At 39.2% G+C, this 16,986-nt stretch overlaps 1 protein-coding gene across 14 annotated transcripts in view; it reads right to left on the minus strand.

Annotated features, from left to right (window-relative positions):
- LOC131107920 (neurexin-1a-like) overlaps positions 1 to 16,171 on the minus strand; it is a 282,890-nt gene extending 266,719 nt beyond the window's left edge. For all 14 annotated transcript variants that reach the window (XM_058058402.1, XM_058058406.1, XM_058058399.1 and 11 more), the window contains exons 1-2: positions 16,003 to 16,171; positions 11,901 to 13,148 (exon numbers count right to left, since the gene is read on the minus strand). In XM_058058402.1, the coding sequence (XP_057914385.1) occupies positions 11,901 to 12,612 (712 nt within the window). In that variant the 5' untranslated portion in view covers positions 12,613 to 13,148; positions 16,003 to 16,171. The remainder of the gene's footprint in view (positions 1 to 11,900; positions 13,149 to 16,002) is intronic.
- Positions 16,172 to 16,986: the final 815 nt, after the last annotated feature.

Below are 16,986 nucleotides of genomic sequence, written 5' to 3' on the forward strand. Positions count from 1 at the left end.
AGCTGATGTTTCTAAGAGGTTGGATGTCTGAACCCTAAACCGCTAATCCGTGACATGCAGCAGTTTACCTATTTAAGACTGAACCAAAGGAACCTCTGCTGGAAGCAGTTGAGTAGTGCACTTCATTTGGCCTTGGTTAAGTAATCAATCATCAGTTCCTCACCATTGCGGAATTGCACTGCATAATTAGGAAGCGATCACAGTCATTGAAATGAAAGCTCTGATACATCATGTTCAATATTATGCTGTATTTTTTGGGGGTCCTACATAAACCAAGTTACATTTCTTAATAGCCTCAAACTGAAGCAGTTTTCCTATGCTGCTGTTATTTTTTTTTAAGTAGGTCAGCTTGAACTAAGCGTAAAAAAGCTGAAAGATTCATCACAAAAAATTAGATTTTTATTAGAATAGTCTATTAATAATGCATGTTTGAAGTGGATGCGCATACATGCTTCAGTGGGGATGTGGTCAGATCAGGGTGGAGACTGAAAGAGTTATGTCGCTACATTTTTAGCAGTATTAACTGAAAACAATCCCATGTATAATCACACTATTGACAGGATGGGTGCTTTGTGAAATAGTTTTTGACATCACACTTACATATAGAGACAAGACGTGCAAAATGATAATGGTGACGATAATCATGTAAAACGATGCGCACCGGATTTATACTACCATGAAGTAGAGATTTTGTTACATCCTACAAGAATTTACAATCTAGAACAGGTCCTCAAAGCACACTTGGGAAATGTCCTTGGGAATTACCTTTATGTATATTTTTTCTTTTACGTTTAATATTCGCTGTCACATCTGCAGAGGCTTGATGGCTTGTGGTTTGCCTACACTCCTGCTGCCCATGTGTTTATCCTAGTTTGTTTTCTTTCTTATGATAATTCCCCTTTTCCAGATGCACGCATGCTATTTCATATGCAAGTCATCAACATTCTCTGGTTAACAGACTTGGATGTCAACACTTTTTACGCATCTTGCGTTGAACTGTATTATTGTTTTCCTGTTGTTCCTTCATGCCAAAAATAAACTAAATAAAATAAAACAATTCATTAGGTTGATTATGTTATTGGTAAAATCCAACCTCCAGGTAGGTACTTTCTGTTATTAGGTTGCCCTAAGAAATATTTAAAGAACCTTCAGGTAGTCCAAAATACTGATGCACCAGTCTTAACCAGAACCAGAAGAAGAGATCATATATCACCCGTGTTAGCCTTACTGCACTGGTTACCTGTCAAATTTGAAATTGAGTTTAAAATTCTCATTCTTCCATATATGATCAGGCACCAGTAGTATATCTTCAAGACAAACACTGCGCTCCCAGAAGTAGAATGGCTTTAGGTATAAAGCTCCTCTGTCGTGGAACCATCTCCCCTACTCAATCTGGGGGGGCAGACACCTTCTCTCTATTTAAGTCAACCCCAAAGCCACCTTTTTGCTACGTAGCCACCAAACAGAGCCTGGGTTCTGTTTGATGGACTTTTGTCTTGCTTCCGTCGCCAAGTGCTTGCTTATCATGAAGCACGTGTGCCTTCATTTATGAGTGTGACCTTCATGTGTAAAGTGCCATTAGATACCTGTTATGATTTGGTGCCATGTGAGTACCGTGAATATAATTTAATTAAATTAGAAATGTATTTGCCTACAATTGCAGTTTGAACATTATTGTTTGCAGGGTTATTCAAACATAAAACTCATTTCATGGGGCATTGCATCAGTTCTCATGCGTCACTGTGAGTCAGTGACCATTTGAAAGAACTTTCCAAGTTTTGAGTAGCTGCCGCAGGGATGCTGTAGTCATGTTGTTCCTCCGGCAATATTAGTTGGAAGCGAGCCCAAGACCTTGTTCTTTGTGTTTGGCCAACAAGAGCAGCAGACCTCACCTCACTGCAATTCACTAACCTTGATGACCTTAAACATCGAATAACAACAGCGATTAACTTAGTGGGTCGTGATGTGCTGATACCCGTCTGGGAGGAATTCTCTTATTGCACTGATGTTGCCCGTGCTGCAGGTGGTGGCCACATTGAACGCTTATAAGACAGGAAATAAAACTTGATTGTGAGTGGAATAGTCGTGATTTGGATGTTTTCTATTGCTTTTCTTGAATAAAATAGTATGTAATGAAATTTGGTTATTCTTTTTGAATAACCCCGAATGTCCTTTAACTCCATGCAAATAATGAGCAAGCAGTGAGGTTTAGACTCAAAACAAAACGCAACGCCACTAGAATTGATTACATGATGTCTTATATAAACCAAACCCGGGAATAACAGGGAGGATTGGAAATGAGGGATGAAAACAATAAAATACAATATGCACAAGAACACAGATGGCACTTGTTAAAAGTATCAGTTTGGTTGGTAGTTATAAGTCAGCCATGTGATGTCATCAGCATACATAAAAAGGGGAACAAGGACAAAAAACATTAATTATGCACACAAAAACAAGAAAAAGACGCTTGCATAAACAGCACAAGAAAGAGGGAGGCACTTAAAGGAAAAATGTAAAAGTCTTCAGCCAAAGGTCAAAGCCACCAGGGGATCAATGTGTTGTCAAATGACAATTTGGCTGAAAATCAAGAGTAATGAGTCTAAGTCAGGGCTCATCTTTTAGCACCACAGCCTCCACCTAATGCATCTTCCTACCAGACGAGCGTTTGCGGCATTAACAAAGCTGGTCGTCTCCCGCATTAACAACAGGAAGTGTGGAAAGAGAAGGAACAGCATAGGCCGGCTGAGTGGAATGAAATATGAGATGTGTCAGAAAAGTTCCAGGACTTGTGTCACAAAAGATTCATTCAACCCCCAACTTCAAATTTAGAATTTGAAGTTTGAAGTAATCCCATGGAATATGTAACTGTGATCTTAGCTCTCTGGTGCCATCAAACTTTTATCTACGATTGTACGTATCCTCTCATTCAGGGTGTCTAGCAATGAGCACGGAGCAATGAACAAACTCTAAGTTTCTGTTGCAATTGAGGAAAACTCGGTCAGAAGCAACGACAAAAAGTGCACAGAGATGAGACGATGTCATGCTCACGTGTTTTGGAGGGGTGCGAGAGGTTTAAAGAAGAATGTGAGGACATGAAAGACGACTCCAGGAACAGAAGGCCCTCATAAACCAGGACTGAGTTTAAGGTTGAGTGCGTCAGGCTGACTGCAAGTGTAGGACATCCTCAAGCATCTTGAAACCGAACCAGACGTGCTAGAGTCATCTCTCGTGGTGAGTCATAGATCTTCAAGAAAGTTATCAAGTGGGCCGATTACAGTAAACCCCGGGTATATCGGAACTCGGATATATCGGAAATTCGCTCACAACGGACAGATAAAAAAGAACCGATTTTTCTGTAATGCATTTCCAATAAAAATTCATTGCATATATCGGATTTTTTATAACGGATTTCGCCTATTTCGGACAAAATCTCCAGTCCCGTTCCAATGCATTTCCATTAAATTTCCCTCGCATATATCGGATGGCCGCATCGTGGCGCCCCGATTCGCCGAATCGTGACAGGCCGCTATACGACGTCATTTGCAGCATTGCCTGCGCTATTTATATTCACGTTTATTATTCAGATTTAGGACAAATATAAAAGTGAGTGACGTCAATAATACTAGCACAGCAGTGAATGAGATCTTAACCTCACTATTGGAAATAACGTAGGCCTGACGGGCGTAACAGGGCCTAGCTTAATTAACAATTTGTTATGCTCAGAGTCCAATAAAGTTCAATTCTCATTACCTTACGTCTCTTTTCATTGCCCAGTCCAGGTACATTGGAAACATAGTCAAGGAAGTGTCTTTTTATAACGGATATAAATCCGATATATGCGTAAAACGGACATTTTCCGGTATACGCATATAACGGATTTCGCTTATATCGGACAAAACCAGTGGGAACAATTGAATCCGATATATCCGAGGTTTACTGTATTAAGACGTGGACGACGAAAGCTGATTGGTCCAGGACTCCAGCCTCAGGACTCCAGCCTCGAGTGTATGAAAGGATGGGTGCTTTTTTGCAGCTGCGCTGTAATTAGACCCGCTTACTTGTAGGCATACAGGGACTGCAGAGAAGCCCGGACGTCTGTATTCGGTATTGTTGTCAGGAATAAACAATCTGGTTGTTATTCTATAATTTGGTTCTTTAAGGTTCGCTTATCCTCTATTCGAAACCCACTTCGGGTGCTCGGGGAGGATTTCTACAAGAGCTGGTCCAAAAATTCCACGACCAGGACAACCACACGGGTCCTCCTGAATCCGAGATTCAACTATCCAATGGATCCTTGATAACGGCGTAGTAGAGATGACTTAATACAGTAAATAAAAACATAAACTTTCTACCTTGCTTTGCCTAAACCCCAATATAATAGGTTGGCTTTCATGGATGACTTCAAAAATATTTGCATCTGAAGTTGATCTGAGGCTGAAATTTTGATTTTTGAATAAGAATATGAACTGAATACCAAAATTGGTGTCACTTAATTGCATTGCTATTGATTGTTGCAGCTCTAATAATAATAATAATAATAGTGTTAATTATGTGATTATGCATATTATGCAGCTATTTCAGTGGCCTCTGAACAGATGGCTCCCTGACAATCCAATAGTTATCTTTCCAGAGAGGCAGACCCAACAGGGGGGGATTTCATAGAGCAGATGTGCTGAGGGACCTTGCCATTCTTCTACATCTTGTGGGTTGGAATGATCCAACAGGATAATCAGAGCAGCTTATACACTAGTTCTTATAACCTTAATCCCAGGATTGACAATATCTAGGATAGTGTTACAGACAAGGACAGTTTCTTTCTCTGATGCAATAACGCTAATATGCTGGTCTGGCAGGAGACTTAAGAAATCAATGTCTACACTTGTACAATATTAGAGCACATCTCACAACTGTGTGTAGAAGTGATACACGCCAATTACAAGCCAGCCCTCTTTCTTCTCTAAATGTGCTTAGCAGCCACTTAAGGAAACCGTTGCTGATGTGTGACAAATCCCATCTGAAGAGCGGCTCTTCCACTAAAGTTCAAAAATATATATATTAATAAAGCACAGAGAGTATTAAATATAGCTTAGCTGTAAGTACTGTTAACATTGAGCTACTTTCCTCCATTTTATAAACACTAGGGGACATAAATGAGGCAAAAAGTAACAATTTGGATGGGACAATCTGTTAAATGGCTGATTTAAACATTTAGTGTACTAATAGAATGTCAAATGAGACTCTGTTAAATCTCTTAGGAGGGTGCCACAAAATACACACTACATTTGTCTCCTACTCTTGCAATCTCAAACGGCTTCATGGAACTATATCAAATAAAAATGGATGTTTCATTTACTTCATTTACATTTGTATGTTTAAATGATGCCTGTACACTTTGAACATTGCAAAGCATTTGAAAAATATCCGAGTTACTACGGGATAAAAATGTAGATGACTTCCATGGTCTGGCGTTCAATACAATCTTGCTGTCTGAGGCTATTCTTTGCATATTTGTAGACATAAGAAAGCATCAAGCATGTTAGCAATTCTCACATGAATGTTTATTGTTTCCAGATTAATTTATTTAATTATTGTTTGTTAAGTATTTAGTGAATTGTGTGACTGTTTATTGGTTGCATGTTTACAAAATTGGAGTTCACCACTTGGTTGCAACCAGCAGAGACGCTGTTGATTCAATCGCAACTAGTTTGTGGTCTCTGGAGGTACGACACGTTGTTGGCCATTCAAGTTTAATTAGGAAAACAATAGTCATGCCTCGCTCCCTTACACACAGTTTTTTTGAAAATCAATTTTTAATACGCGACTATGGACTATTATTATTCAAAAAATATTATATAGTGTACTGTATGTAGTACTCTGGCCACATGGCACCAAAATATTTAATTTATTAATATTGAATCCCACTTCATGGAAATTCACTTATCGCTTGTGGGGTCTGTAAGCCCCCATCCATCCATTCATTTATTTTCTATGCTGCTTATCCTCACAGGTATGCTGGAGCCTATCCCAGCTGTCTTTGGGCAAGAGGCGGGGTCGACCCTGGACTGGTGGCCAGCCAGGGCACATGTAGACAAACAACCATTCACACTCACATTCATACCTATGGACATTTACGGTATTCATAATCTAGTCTAGTTAGTCGTTGTTGGCTCTACACTATAAAGAAGATATATCATAAAAGTAGAGATAATGTCTGAACAATCTTTGACAGCTACTAGCAGTTGTATTTAAACAAGGTAGAAATCCCAAGGGAAATCCCTCTAATCTTTTGATTCCAATGTCTGTCGTCGGACTAGGCGGCGGCAGCGTACTATTAATCTGCTTTTGTCTGAATGGAGCCGCACAAGGCTTGTAGAAAACGCCACTGTTCCCCAGATATGGACTGTTGAAAGCTAGTGATCCGTGCATATTATAGGGGAGCACTCCTTCAAATGCAAACTGGAATTCCCTTTCCAATGCTGAGCGCTTGTATTTGTGAAGCTGAGTGTGAAAGATGGCGCGTGTTACTCGTGTAGAGTATGAACACAAAGTGGAGAGACCGCATTACGGTTGCAGGGATCTCTTGACAGGTTTAGTACCACTTCTGGAACTAGGTTAGGTTCCTATTGAAATACTATGTCAACAAAAACGGGAATTTTAGAGCAACGAAAAATGAACTTTCGGTCAAGTCTATAAATCTAAAATATGTAAATGTTAAAAAAATCTTATTTTCAGAATTGGGCTTTATCTTGTTATATGTTTTCTATCGTATTTGAAATATGTTTCTTTATTTAACAGCACATTCAATGACATTATTGCCTTATGTGAGCCCATTAGATTGTGTGCAATGATGTGTATTTAGCAGAAGAACATGTCAAATAAAGATATGTTCTTAAATTGAATACAACACTGAATCTATGTGTTTATCTCCTTGGTCTTTTTTTCCTTTTTTGGTGCAGACAAAGCAACAGACTGTGTTTTTTCACTATTATTTATCTCAGTGGTTGAGATAAAAGTAGAACGTCCTTTAGGATAAATGTCGCAGTAAAAAATGTGTTGTACGTGAGTCTGGGCTTTAATTCAGTATATAATGTAAAATAGCTGCACATCTATATGTATTATTAATACCACCTCACTCTGACATCTCTGCTAAAGAATACATTCCCCCAGGCATCAGAAAAATATAATGTATGACTGTTCTATTAATACAACACCTACCAGCCATGAAATAATAAGAACATTTATTTTGCAACTACTTAGATAATCGCTGCTTGTGAGCTGCTTTGCTGCTACATCAACAGTATGAACACTACGAGAAGCACCTGAAAACGTAGCCTAGGAGCACTGTCATAACATCCACCGATGGGTAATAGGGTAAGGAAGTGCGCTGAGCAACTATTGTGAGAAAATATAACTCCGGCTCTGTAGCCCCAGTGCACAGGTTGATTTATGACATTTCTGTTATTGGAAGTAAAGGTTGGTTGAGGCGGTGAAATATGACCTGGTCACTGCGCGCATATGGATGCTTTTACTGTTCAAGGCTGCCTCCAGTGGCTCAAACATAAGTCAAAGCCCGCCTGTGAATCAGATCATGGAACAAATAAACTGCTGCATCGTCTTCGTTGAGCTCTTTTTTTACATTTAGCTAATGTGCACTGAAATGAACATCATTTCATCTTATCAGGATGAAAATATGGCACTGCGTCCATGTTATTTCTCTAATGAGAAACGAGAGGACAGATCCGAGGGAACTTAGCGATATAGCCACGAAACAATGCATCTAAATAATTGTTCTAACCGATCAAAGGGATTTGTGCGGGCGTAGTCATGCAATGTGCACACTTGTGATTGAGCAAGGCAGAGATGACAGTTGTGGTAGCAAAAGCCAGCAATCCTTTCATCTGATCAAAGTACGAGAGCAGCTTTTAAATGATTTAATGGACAGGTAACGTCGGCATTTTGAGGCAGTTTAAGGTTGAATCGGGTAAGCTGACTTGGAGGACAATGTTTGTTTACTATGTTGACATTTTGGGATCTGACAGACAATGATACATTTTGGAATGCTAGCCCCGGTGTCTATTTTAAATGAGTGCTATAAACGTGAATGCACACACACATTGTTTTATTTCTATTGAAAAAACACAAATTCTATACTAGGACACCGAGCTAAGTTTTTTTTTTTGTAGCTTTTTTTTCTTGTTCTTTGGACCAGAAGTAGTTAACGATCATATCATTTCAAAGGTTTTAATTTCTATTAAAAATAAGAGTATAATCTTTGAAAATAGACAGAAAATATACGATACAGTAGTTACAGTAGCTGTGTCTCTCCAGATTGTGAAACTTTGTTTAGCAAAGTTTGTGCGCATGAGAACCAAGCATGAAGTGTCTCCCAGTTGTTTTCCATCCGTCATACCGACGTGTTGTGCAACTCAAACTGTGTGTGTGTGTGTGTGTGTGTGTGTGTGTGTGCGTGTGTGTGTGTGTGTGTGTAGTGCCGTGAGGACAGAAGAGGTGAGGCAGGGCCTCAAATAACATTATATAAGCAAATGAACAAAATAAATATTAATACACATGTAGATCAAACTGTTTAAAAAAAATTGTAAGATTCCAATCTTTTTAAATATTTTCTGAAATAAAAATCATTTCCTGATCAAACACAGGGAAGAATCCTAAAATGAGAATGCCTCGAGCATCTCTACTCCGCTTAGTGTGCGAGTCCGCCAACCATCTGAGTGCACTCTGAGTTGGATCATGGCGCCTGCTGCTTTGTTTGTCAACATGCTCCCATTAATAAAACGTTGTAGAAACTTTCCACAGCCTGTGCAGTGCCTTTAATGTGCGTGTGGCGTTATTCATCTTGCTAATCGGACAATAAAATACATAGAAATGTCATACGGGAGGCACTTGCAGTACTGCCACTTCCTGAAGGCGAGTATCCTGGAAGGTGCTTCTCACTGCCGTTCTTCCATAAAGTAAAAGCCAGCTGTTTTTATTTTCTAGCGAGCAGAAAGTCAGATGCATTCAACATATTTCCATGCACTGCTAAATAAACAAATTCATTTGATATTGATAAAACAAAACTGGGGCTGCACTTCGGATGAGTGGTTAGCACGCAGGCCACACAGCTAGGAGAACCGAGTTCGATTCCACGATCGGGCATCTCTTTACGGAGTTTGCATGTTCTCCCCGTGCATGCGTGGGTTTTCTCCGGGTACTCCGGTTTCCTCCCACATTCCAAAAACATGCTAGGTTAATTAGCCACTCCAAATTGTCCATAGGTATGAATGTGAGTGTGAATGGTTGTTTGTCTATATGTGCCCTGCCCGAAGACAGGTGGGATAGGCTCCATCACCCCCCGCAACCCTTGTGAGGATAAGCGGTAGAAAATTAATGAATTATTCTCCTCTGTTTTTTATGTTATCCTCTTAACGAGCAACGTGTATGAACATAACAAAAAGCGTGAGTGCCTCACCAGCCATAAACCTCACCACACGCCAATGTGTATTAAAAATTACGTTAAAAAGTACAAAAAAACAAAGTACTAGCAAACTTTGTGCTGCTGTTATTATAGACGCTTTGATAGGAGCATATGCGTTAACATGCTCACGGATACTGCAGCGACTTGACTACTACTACTACTAGTCTACTAAACAGTTGTGTTACTCACAAATGTCTTTAAATGTGTCCGGATTGTATGTGCGTATTGGAGGAGGAAGATGGCCCCAACCAGAGAAGACAGTTGAGTTTGCTGATGTTGTTTTGGTGTGCTTTGATGTTGCCGTTCTAGCAATAAAAAGATTGTTGAGTGACCATTCCAGACTGGAATTCACAAACCAAAACCACAAAAGGACGAAACTCGGAACACCAAAAATCAAGCCTGTATTATTAGGATTAGGATAACACGAGAATAAAACACACAAATGTAACATTTAAAACAGACTGAGTTGCATTCTGTCCTTTAAAGCCAGCTGATGAACTGCAGCGTTATGAATTCATTATCCCAGTTCACGAGGTTCATTCATGTCGTTGTAGGCTCATCAAAAAAATATGAATCCAGCAGGAAATCAAACATGCTCACTACATATACGACATTTTAATTAGTTGCATATGCCTCAGTAACTATTGGCAATCCGGTGAGAGCATCTTAGGCTGAGTCGTTGGTCAACCAATGCTGACCTAATGAGCTTATTGTTAATAAAAGATTACATGCTCTGACGGGCCTATAGGAAATTAAATAAATATGGGATATGTCCAATGTGACCATATATGTAAAATATAATACCCAGGTGAATTGAAGACTACAACCTGTGGATAGGCTACTATGTAGATACATATGTCCCTGAGAGGTTGTATGCAGAAAAGGTTACCGTCAAAGCAATCTGACTGGAAGCTTCTAGCAATGCCATGGCATCACTTTATCGACTTTATCTTTCATCATCTTGGAGGAAAAGTCCAATATTTCATAATCAATACATTTTAGGAATAAATGACCATTTTGTTCTTGTTCTGCAGAGAAAAGTGAAAGTCCAGGAAAGGTTTTTCGACTGCGGTCTAGAACATTTTATTGTGAAACACGCCGTGAGTGTTTTGTACATTTCCTGTGTACATTGTTAAAATTAAAATATTTAATTAATTTAATTAATAATGAATACGTTGTAAAATTCATTCATTCATTCATTTTCTTCCGCTTATCCTCACGAGGGTCGTGGGGAGTGCTGGAGCCTATCCCAGTTGTCTTTGGCCGAGAGGCAGGGTACACCCTGGACTGGTGGCCAGCCAATCACAGGGCACATATAGACAAACAACCATTCACACTCATCTGTATACCTAAAATTTTAAAATTAAAATTAAAATTAAAATTAAAATTAAAATTAAAATTAAAATTAAAATTAAAATTAAAATTAAAATTAAAATTAAAATTAAAATTAAAATTAAAATTAAAATTAAAATTAAAATTAAAATTAAAATTAAAAAAAATGAGCAAAAAAGCTGAACATATTAAAATAAGATTAGTAATTTATTAGTCAATTTTCTGTGCCACTTACCCTACTACTAATACTGTAAGTGTTTGTCAAAATAATTTGATAAGTCTGTGTCCGTACAGAATGGCACCCAGAGCCTGATGCACACTGCAATCTGTAACCTCTGGATGTTTTTTTTAATGAGTTGGAATAATAATTGTTAAATAATAATAGGGCATGCAAGCATTAGCGTGAATGTTTGATTCTCTCTGTAGTGTTCTAATAAATGACAAAATGCACATAAATAAAAATAACAACAAATTAAAGAACATACAATTCCCCCGACTACTCTACTGAATTATATCCACAGAATACTAATGTTTTTTATGCTCCACATGAAACTAAAAATGACTAACAATGTAATACATCATGGAACCATGCAATTGTATGCCTTTGATGCTTTGCGTTACCCAATACACCCCATTCACACACACACACACACACACACATCATCATGACAGTCTGCAACATTAATTTGTGCGATTCTATGATTCTTGTTATTTGTTTATATTTTATAAATACTTCATTTCAAATGTTTACTCCGTCTAAGTTGCGGATCCTGCTTTTGAAGCAAGCCACTGGAGGGATAGATTCATAGGTCAACCCATCCCAGTGGACCTGTTTTGATAGGAACGTACAAACACCTTTGGGGATGGAGAGCACCTGCATGCTTTCCTAATGAGGCCTTGCAGGAGATTCACTCATTCCAAACAACGGCAGATCAATGGCATACATCCCAAGACTGTACGAAATAAATGGCCTTCACTAAAACGGGGGAAGGCGTGTACGGCTTTGGAGGGGATGTTCAATACAATAGAGAATTTGAATCAGTCAGTATTTTTGTACATTTTGTACCGTCAAAGCGGATGCAGATCTTACCTTCACTGCAGTCTGTTCCTTGGAATCCAGTCTCAGAACAGTCACACGTTGGCCTGTTGTTGATTAAACTGCACACTCCGCCATTCAAGCACATGTTGGCTTCGCCACACAGGTCCTTTAAGAGCCCTGCACTGTCCACCATGACAGATGCTGTGTTGTTGACCTTTATGTCCGTTATCCAACCGGTGAAAGGCGGTTGATCCCTGATGGCAGCCGACGTAAGGCGTAACGCCACCGAGCGCAATTCCGGCGGGATCCCACCGACAAACAAATGACTGAAAACGGTCATATCCCGTCTTTTGGATTTCACTTCCACCCATTTGATCTCATTGTCCACCATCAGGGTGGTGTTCTTAAAGTTTCTCCTGATGGTGACGGTGTGCCACTGGCTGTCGTTGACCCCCGTGTCGGACACGAGTGAAGCGGGCTCGGCGCAGAAGATGGAAAAACGAAGGCTAAGTTTCCCGTTGAGAATGAAGAGTTCCAGAAAGTCGCAAAATCCCTCGTCGTCAAAGTAAACCAGCAGCCCGTGCGAGCTCTTTGTTTTCATGTTGAAACTCATTTCACTTTCGCAGCACGCGTTCCAAACTGGGAATCGTGCCCACTGTCCCTCTGCACCTGTAAACTCCAGACAAGTGCCAAGTTCTACGCAGCCACAAATGAGCAACCCGACCCAAATCAAATGGGCACTGTGATGCTTTTGTAAAAGCATTGTGAGAGCACTAATTTATGTGGATGGCTGAATTTATTTATAGGACCTTTTGCTTGAGCAAGATGTAAAATGGTTTGACTGTGACAAAGAGGCAAATATATTTAAGCGTCTCATTGTAGGGCAAAAACATACGATATTTGAATTTCAACAGACTAAAAACGGTCAGCACTTAGAGACTCTGGGAAAAAAATATTAACACTGCCTAGGCTGTTTGTGCCATAGTCTGAACTGTTTAAAGGTCCTCTCTGCCATGGCTCTGGAACATGAAAAACTGAAGGGGATTCAAACAAAAAAAATTGTCTGTGCGCATGGAAGAACTCCTCCTGATGCCAGTTAGAGAATGCACGCTTTCACGTGAGTTGACGCTGCAGCCTTAATCTTCATGTTCATGCCAACTTGGTTCTGGCTGGTAACTGGAAGCCTTGCTGTGGGCTTTTCACCCTGCATCCTCTCTAACAAAGTGAAAATAAGCCATATGGAGACAAACTGGCTTGATGAGATCAGCAAAACGGGCAGTCTGTCACTCTCCAAGTTCTCTGCAAAAGAAACACAGTTTCAATACCAAATCAGCCTTTTAACTTTAACCATTAGATTGGCTTCAGTTACTTCAGAATTGCTTAAACAAAAAGCATTCTGTCAACCAATGGATTTAAAGTAATCCCTTGCTTAATTGGTTCCAGACCCGGCCACATTTCTTTGAAATATTTGCAAATTTAATATATTTTTAGTTTGAGCATAGAAAACCTGTTTACAATTTTCTTAATACGATTTTGACATTATTAGAGCTGTCTAGACATGACATAACACCCCCTTGGCCACCTTTACACTTGTATTACATTAACGCTCAGTTTGGACTCTTAGGAAAAACAATCAGACTGCACTTCCGGAATAACAAACAAAAACAGACTGTGTACATATATTTATACTGTTATTCTGTATATTTTGTATTTTCATATTTTGTATTTCATATTTTGTATCCTCATTCTTTTTTAATAGATGTGTATGCACCTACTACACCAAAACAAATTCCTAGTATGTGTTTGATCATACATGGCAATAAACCTTTTCTGATTCTGATTCTGATTCTGATTCTGATTACCCAATATTGTAAACATAACACAAAATAAGCCATACAAGACCTAGATGAGACTAGTGTTTGTTGCTGTAAATGGAAGCCGGACAGGAAACGATGTCAAGGGTTCAAAGTTGAGTTTTATCTTGACGTGGGTCACAGACAAAACATTAGCCCACATTCTGGATTATTGTGCCTTTTGTGAGATAATTCGAACCTGCAATAAAAGCCTGTTGGTAAAGCGATCAAGTCTGGTGCTTGTGTGTCTCTCTGACCTTTACAGTAACAGTAACAGCACACCTAGTGACCAGCGTAGTATACGTAGTACTGTATACTGTAGCATCATAGCATCTTTGAATAAGTCTTCCGAATGCCTTATATTTTAGTTCATTTAGCCATTTTTATGATGGAAAAGGCTGAATTTGGGCAAAAATACATAAAACTTTATATAACAAAAACAAATTTAAAAAACAAAATAGTTTTTTTTTTTTTCCCATGGTCAATACGTTGCATAGTCCTGTCCTGCGAAGACGTTTTACTTTGCAACCAATCTTGGCCAAAGACGTGTTTGTCAGTCCACTACAAAATTGTACCAAATGTTGTGGTGATTCAACTAAAATCCCAAAAGTCCCAATGGGTGTTTTCTGGACTTCCGAGTTCTACGCTCAAACTTGGGGTTTAATCACAGCACCACCATGTGGTGTATTTTTGTCAGAATAGGAATTGCAGAGGCAACACAGTAGTGATGCATATTTTGAAAAAAGTTAGCTTACACACAAAATATACACGTCATGAAAAAATGAGGGCACCCCATCCATCCTTGTAAGACTTCAGATCACCGACTATCCAAGGAGTCTTCCTTGATGAAAAGTTAAAGAGGCCCAGTTTAGCTTTCATTGAAATTCTCTGTGTGCATACAATATATTCTGCCTGATGGCATTTGATCTCATTGATTTTGTTTGTTTAGCTTTTTTTTTTGGGATGCCACCACAGAATGGTGAATGTGACGGAAAAGAGGTCAAGTGTGATGATGACTCTAGAATGGGAAATGGAATTAACTGCAACATTGGAAAGCGGTATATACATCTCCGGCCTGGCTATGGGTTAACAGCTTTGCACACTTGAATGAAAGTGAGTAATATTCACTGCATTTATTTATTCATTTAAGAAACAAACAAAAAATAATTCCTCTTTCTGGACTGGTCACATTTTTATTGCAATTAATACATTATAGAGTGGTTGATTAACTTTTACAAAAGGCAGTACTATTACTTCAAGTGTTACCTCTACAGTTAATAAAAAAGTATATGATGGTGATAGTTTGACCCTGGAACAGATGAACCTGTAAACCCTTGACAAAGCATGGAATCCGTTCACACTGACGTCATTCTTTACTGCTGACCACCAGGAGGGGTCATATTTACATGGTGTCTGGGGATTGCTATAATTTGCTGTGATGTATCAACCTGCTTGTTGTGTTCAGTTAATGTCTTTTGTTGGCATTCGGACTCAGCGCTCATCTACATGCACTTTGGCACAGTACATACATGGTACATACATGACAGAAGATGATGGGGATCAATAATTAGTATAGTAATAATAATTAGTATAATCAATAATTAGTATAATCCGAAAACATGTGTCATTTAATATGTCCAAATCCAGTTGTAATACACGTGTCATAACTTCTACACCCTTTCAAATACAAATGAATGAAATACAAAATGAAAAAAAACATTCTAACCAATATCGAATGACTGTCCAGTTCATTTTTGGAGGAGGGAAACACGCAAAAAAGTGCGTCATTTGCTTCACAAAGGTGGATTTGTGTGAGGACCCCGCTAGAAATAAGCGCACTGTATGTGTCTCATTTTCCCACAGTTTGGGAGGAACGATCCATCTAAAGTATTGCGTGCACATACACGGACGGTGCAGTAAAATGTTTCAAATAAGAGGCTAAAATACCATTTGGGGGTTCACCATGCGCTACCCCCCCGCAAAAGCGACGGAATGTTATGCCTTTAACGTTCCATTCCTTTACATCTTGTCCCGGGTGACAGGGGAACCAGCGTTTTAATACCATTTTTAAACAAAGGATACGCAACTGTGAGAAATAACATTTTGCTCTCGCTTTACGAACGCCTACCTTTTGGCTTTGTGCACTTGTACGGGACCCTAAATAGTTGGCGCGAAAGGACCCTGCGAGGGGTACACTACGTCTCAAATCCACTCAGTAATCTCTCACATCCATCAGTATGTGCTGTGGAAAAGGACACGGTCCGCGTTCACTCAAAAGTCTTACTGGAGGTGACATTTACCTTCAACATGCGTCCTCCCACGCCGTCCTCACATTTCAAAAATAAACATAAAAAGCGACATTAAATAAGGAGAAATAAGACACGGAGCTTCCAGGAGAAGAGCACAGCAATGAGAATCCAGTTCAAGTGGAGGTGGAGAGAAGAGCAGTGTGGTGCTTCCCCTGTTGAGCTCGTCCACGGACTGCCAGCTTCCACAGACAGAGCGCGTCACGTGACGCCTCCTGCAGGGGAGGGGTGGATGCAGTACCTTGGACAGCGCCTCGGCGTCCACACATGAAACACACGAGACTTCTTGGAACGAATCGTTCAAACGAACACCATTGGAAGGCCACGTTTGTTTTGAAGGCATGCAAGTTTGTCCAAAATATGACAGTAGCGGTAGATTCACTGATGCAATTATATTAGATTCATAGATAGAGTCATAGTCATTGCAGAAATTCACATATCACTGTCGGGTCTGGAACCAATCAACCATAATAAACAAGAGATGTTTTTCCAGTATTAATAAATGTTCATGCTAACATTGAAACTACAAACATTTTAACCAAGTTCCAGGTATTATAGCTTCTTGCAAATGACTAAACATTCACGCAGAGTGCAGAGTGGCAGCAGTATGTTCACAATAAGACAACTGAACAACAAGGCATGAGTGTAATGTAGCTCTCTACTTAGTAAAAAAAAAAAAAAAACTATTAAAATAAAATAAAGATTCATTCTTGTCATATTTTTTTCTAAATAAACAGAATTTAATACATTCCATCTTCAGTTTGATAACTGACTCACCAAAGAGAAATACAATTTAACACAACATGCAGGCCATTTATTTGATGATTAAATAATCCTAATGATCATGAGGAGCAAAAGTTTTTAATACAGCAGATTTCAATATTTCCACTCACTCTCATTTGATTGTTTTGTTGACGGTGATTAGTTTATTTGTACACAAGCTTTGACAGGAATCATCTTCAAGGGAACGTATATGAG

This window comes from Doryrhamphus excisus, chromosome 20 (genome assembly GCF_030265055.1).
Source record: "Doryrhamphus excisus isolate RoL2022-K1 chromosome 20, RoL_Dexc_1.0, whole genome shotgun sequence".
NCBI lineage: Eukaryota > Metazoa > Chordata > Actinopteri > Syngnathiformes > Syngnathidae > Doryrhamphus > Doryrhamphus excisus.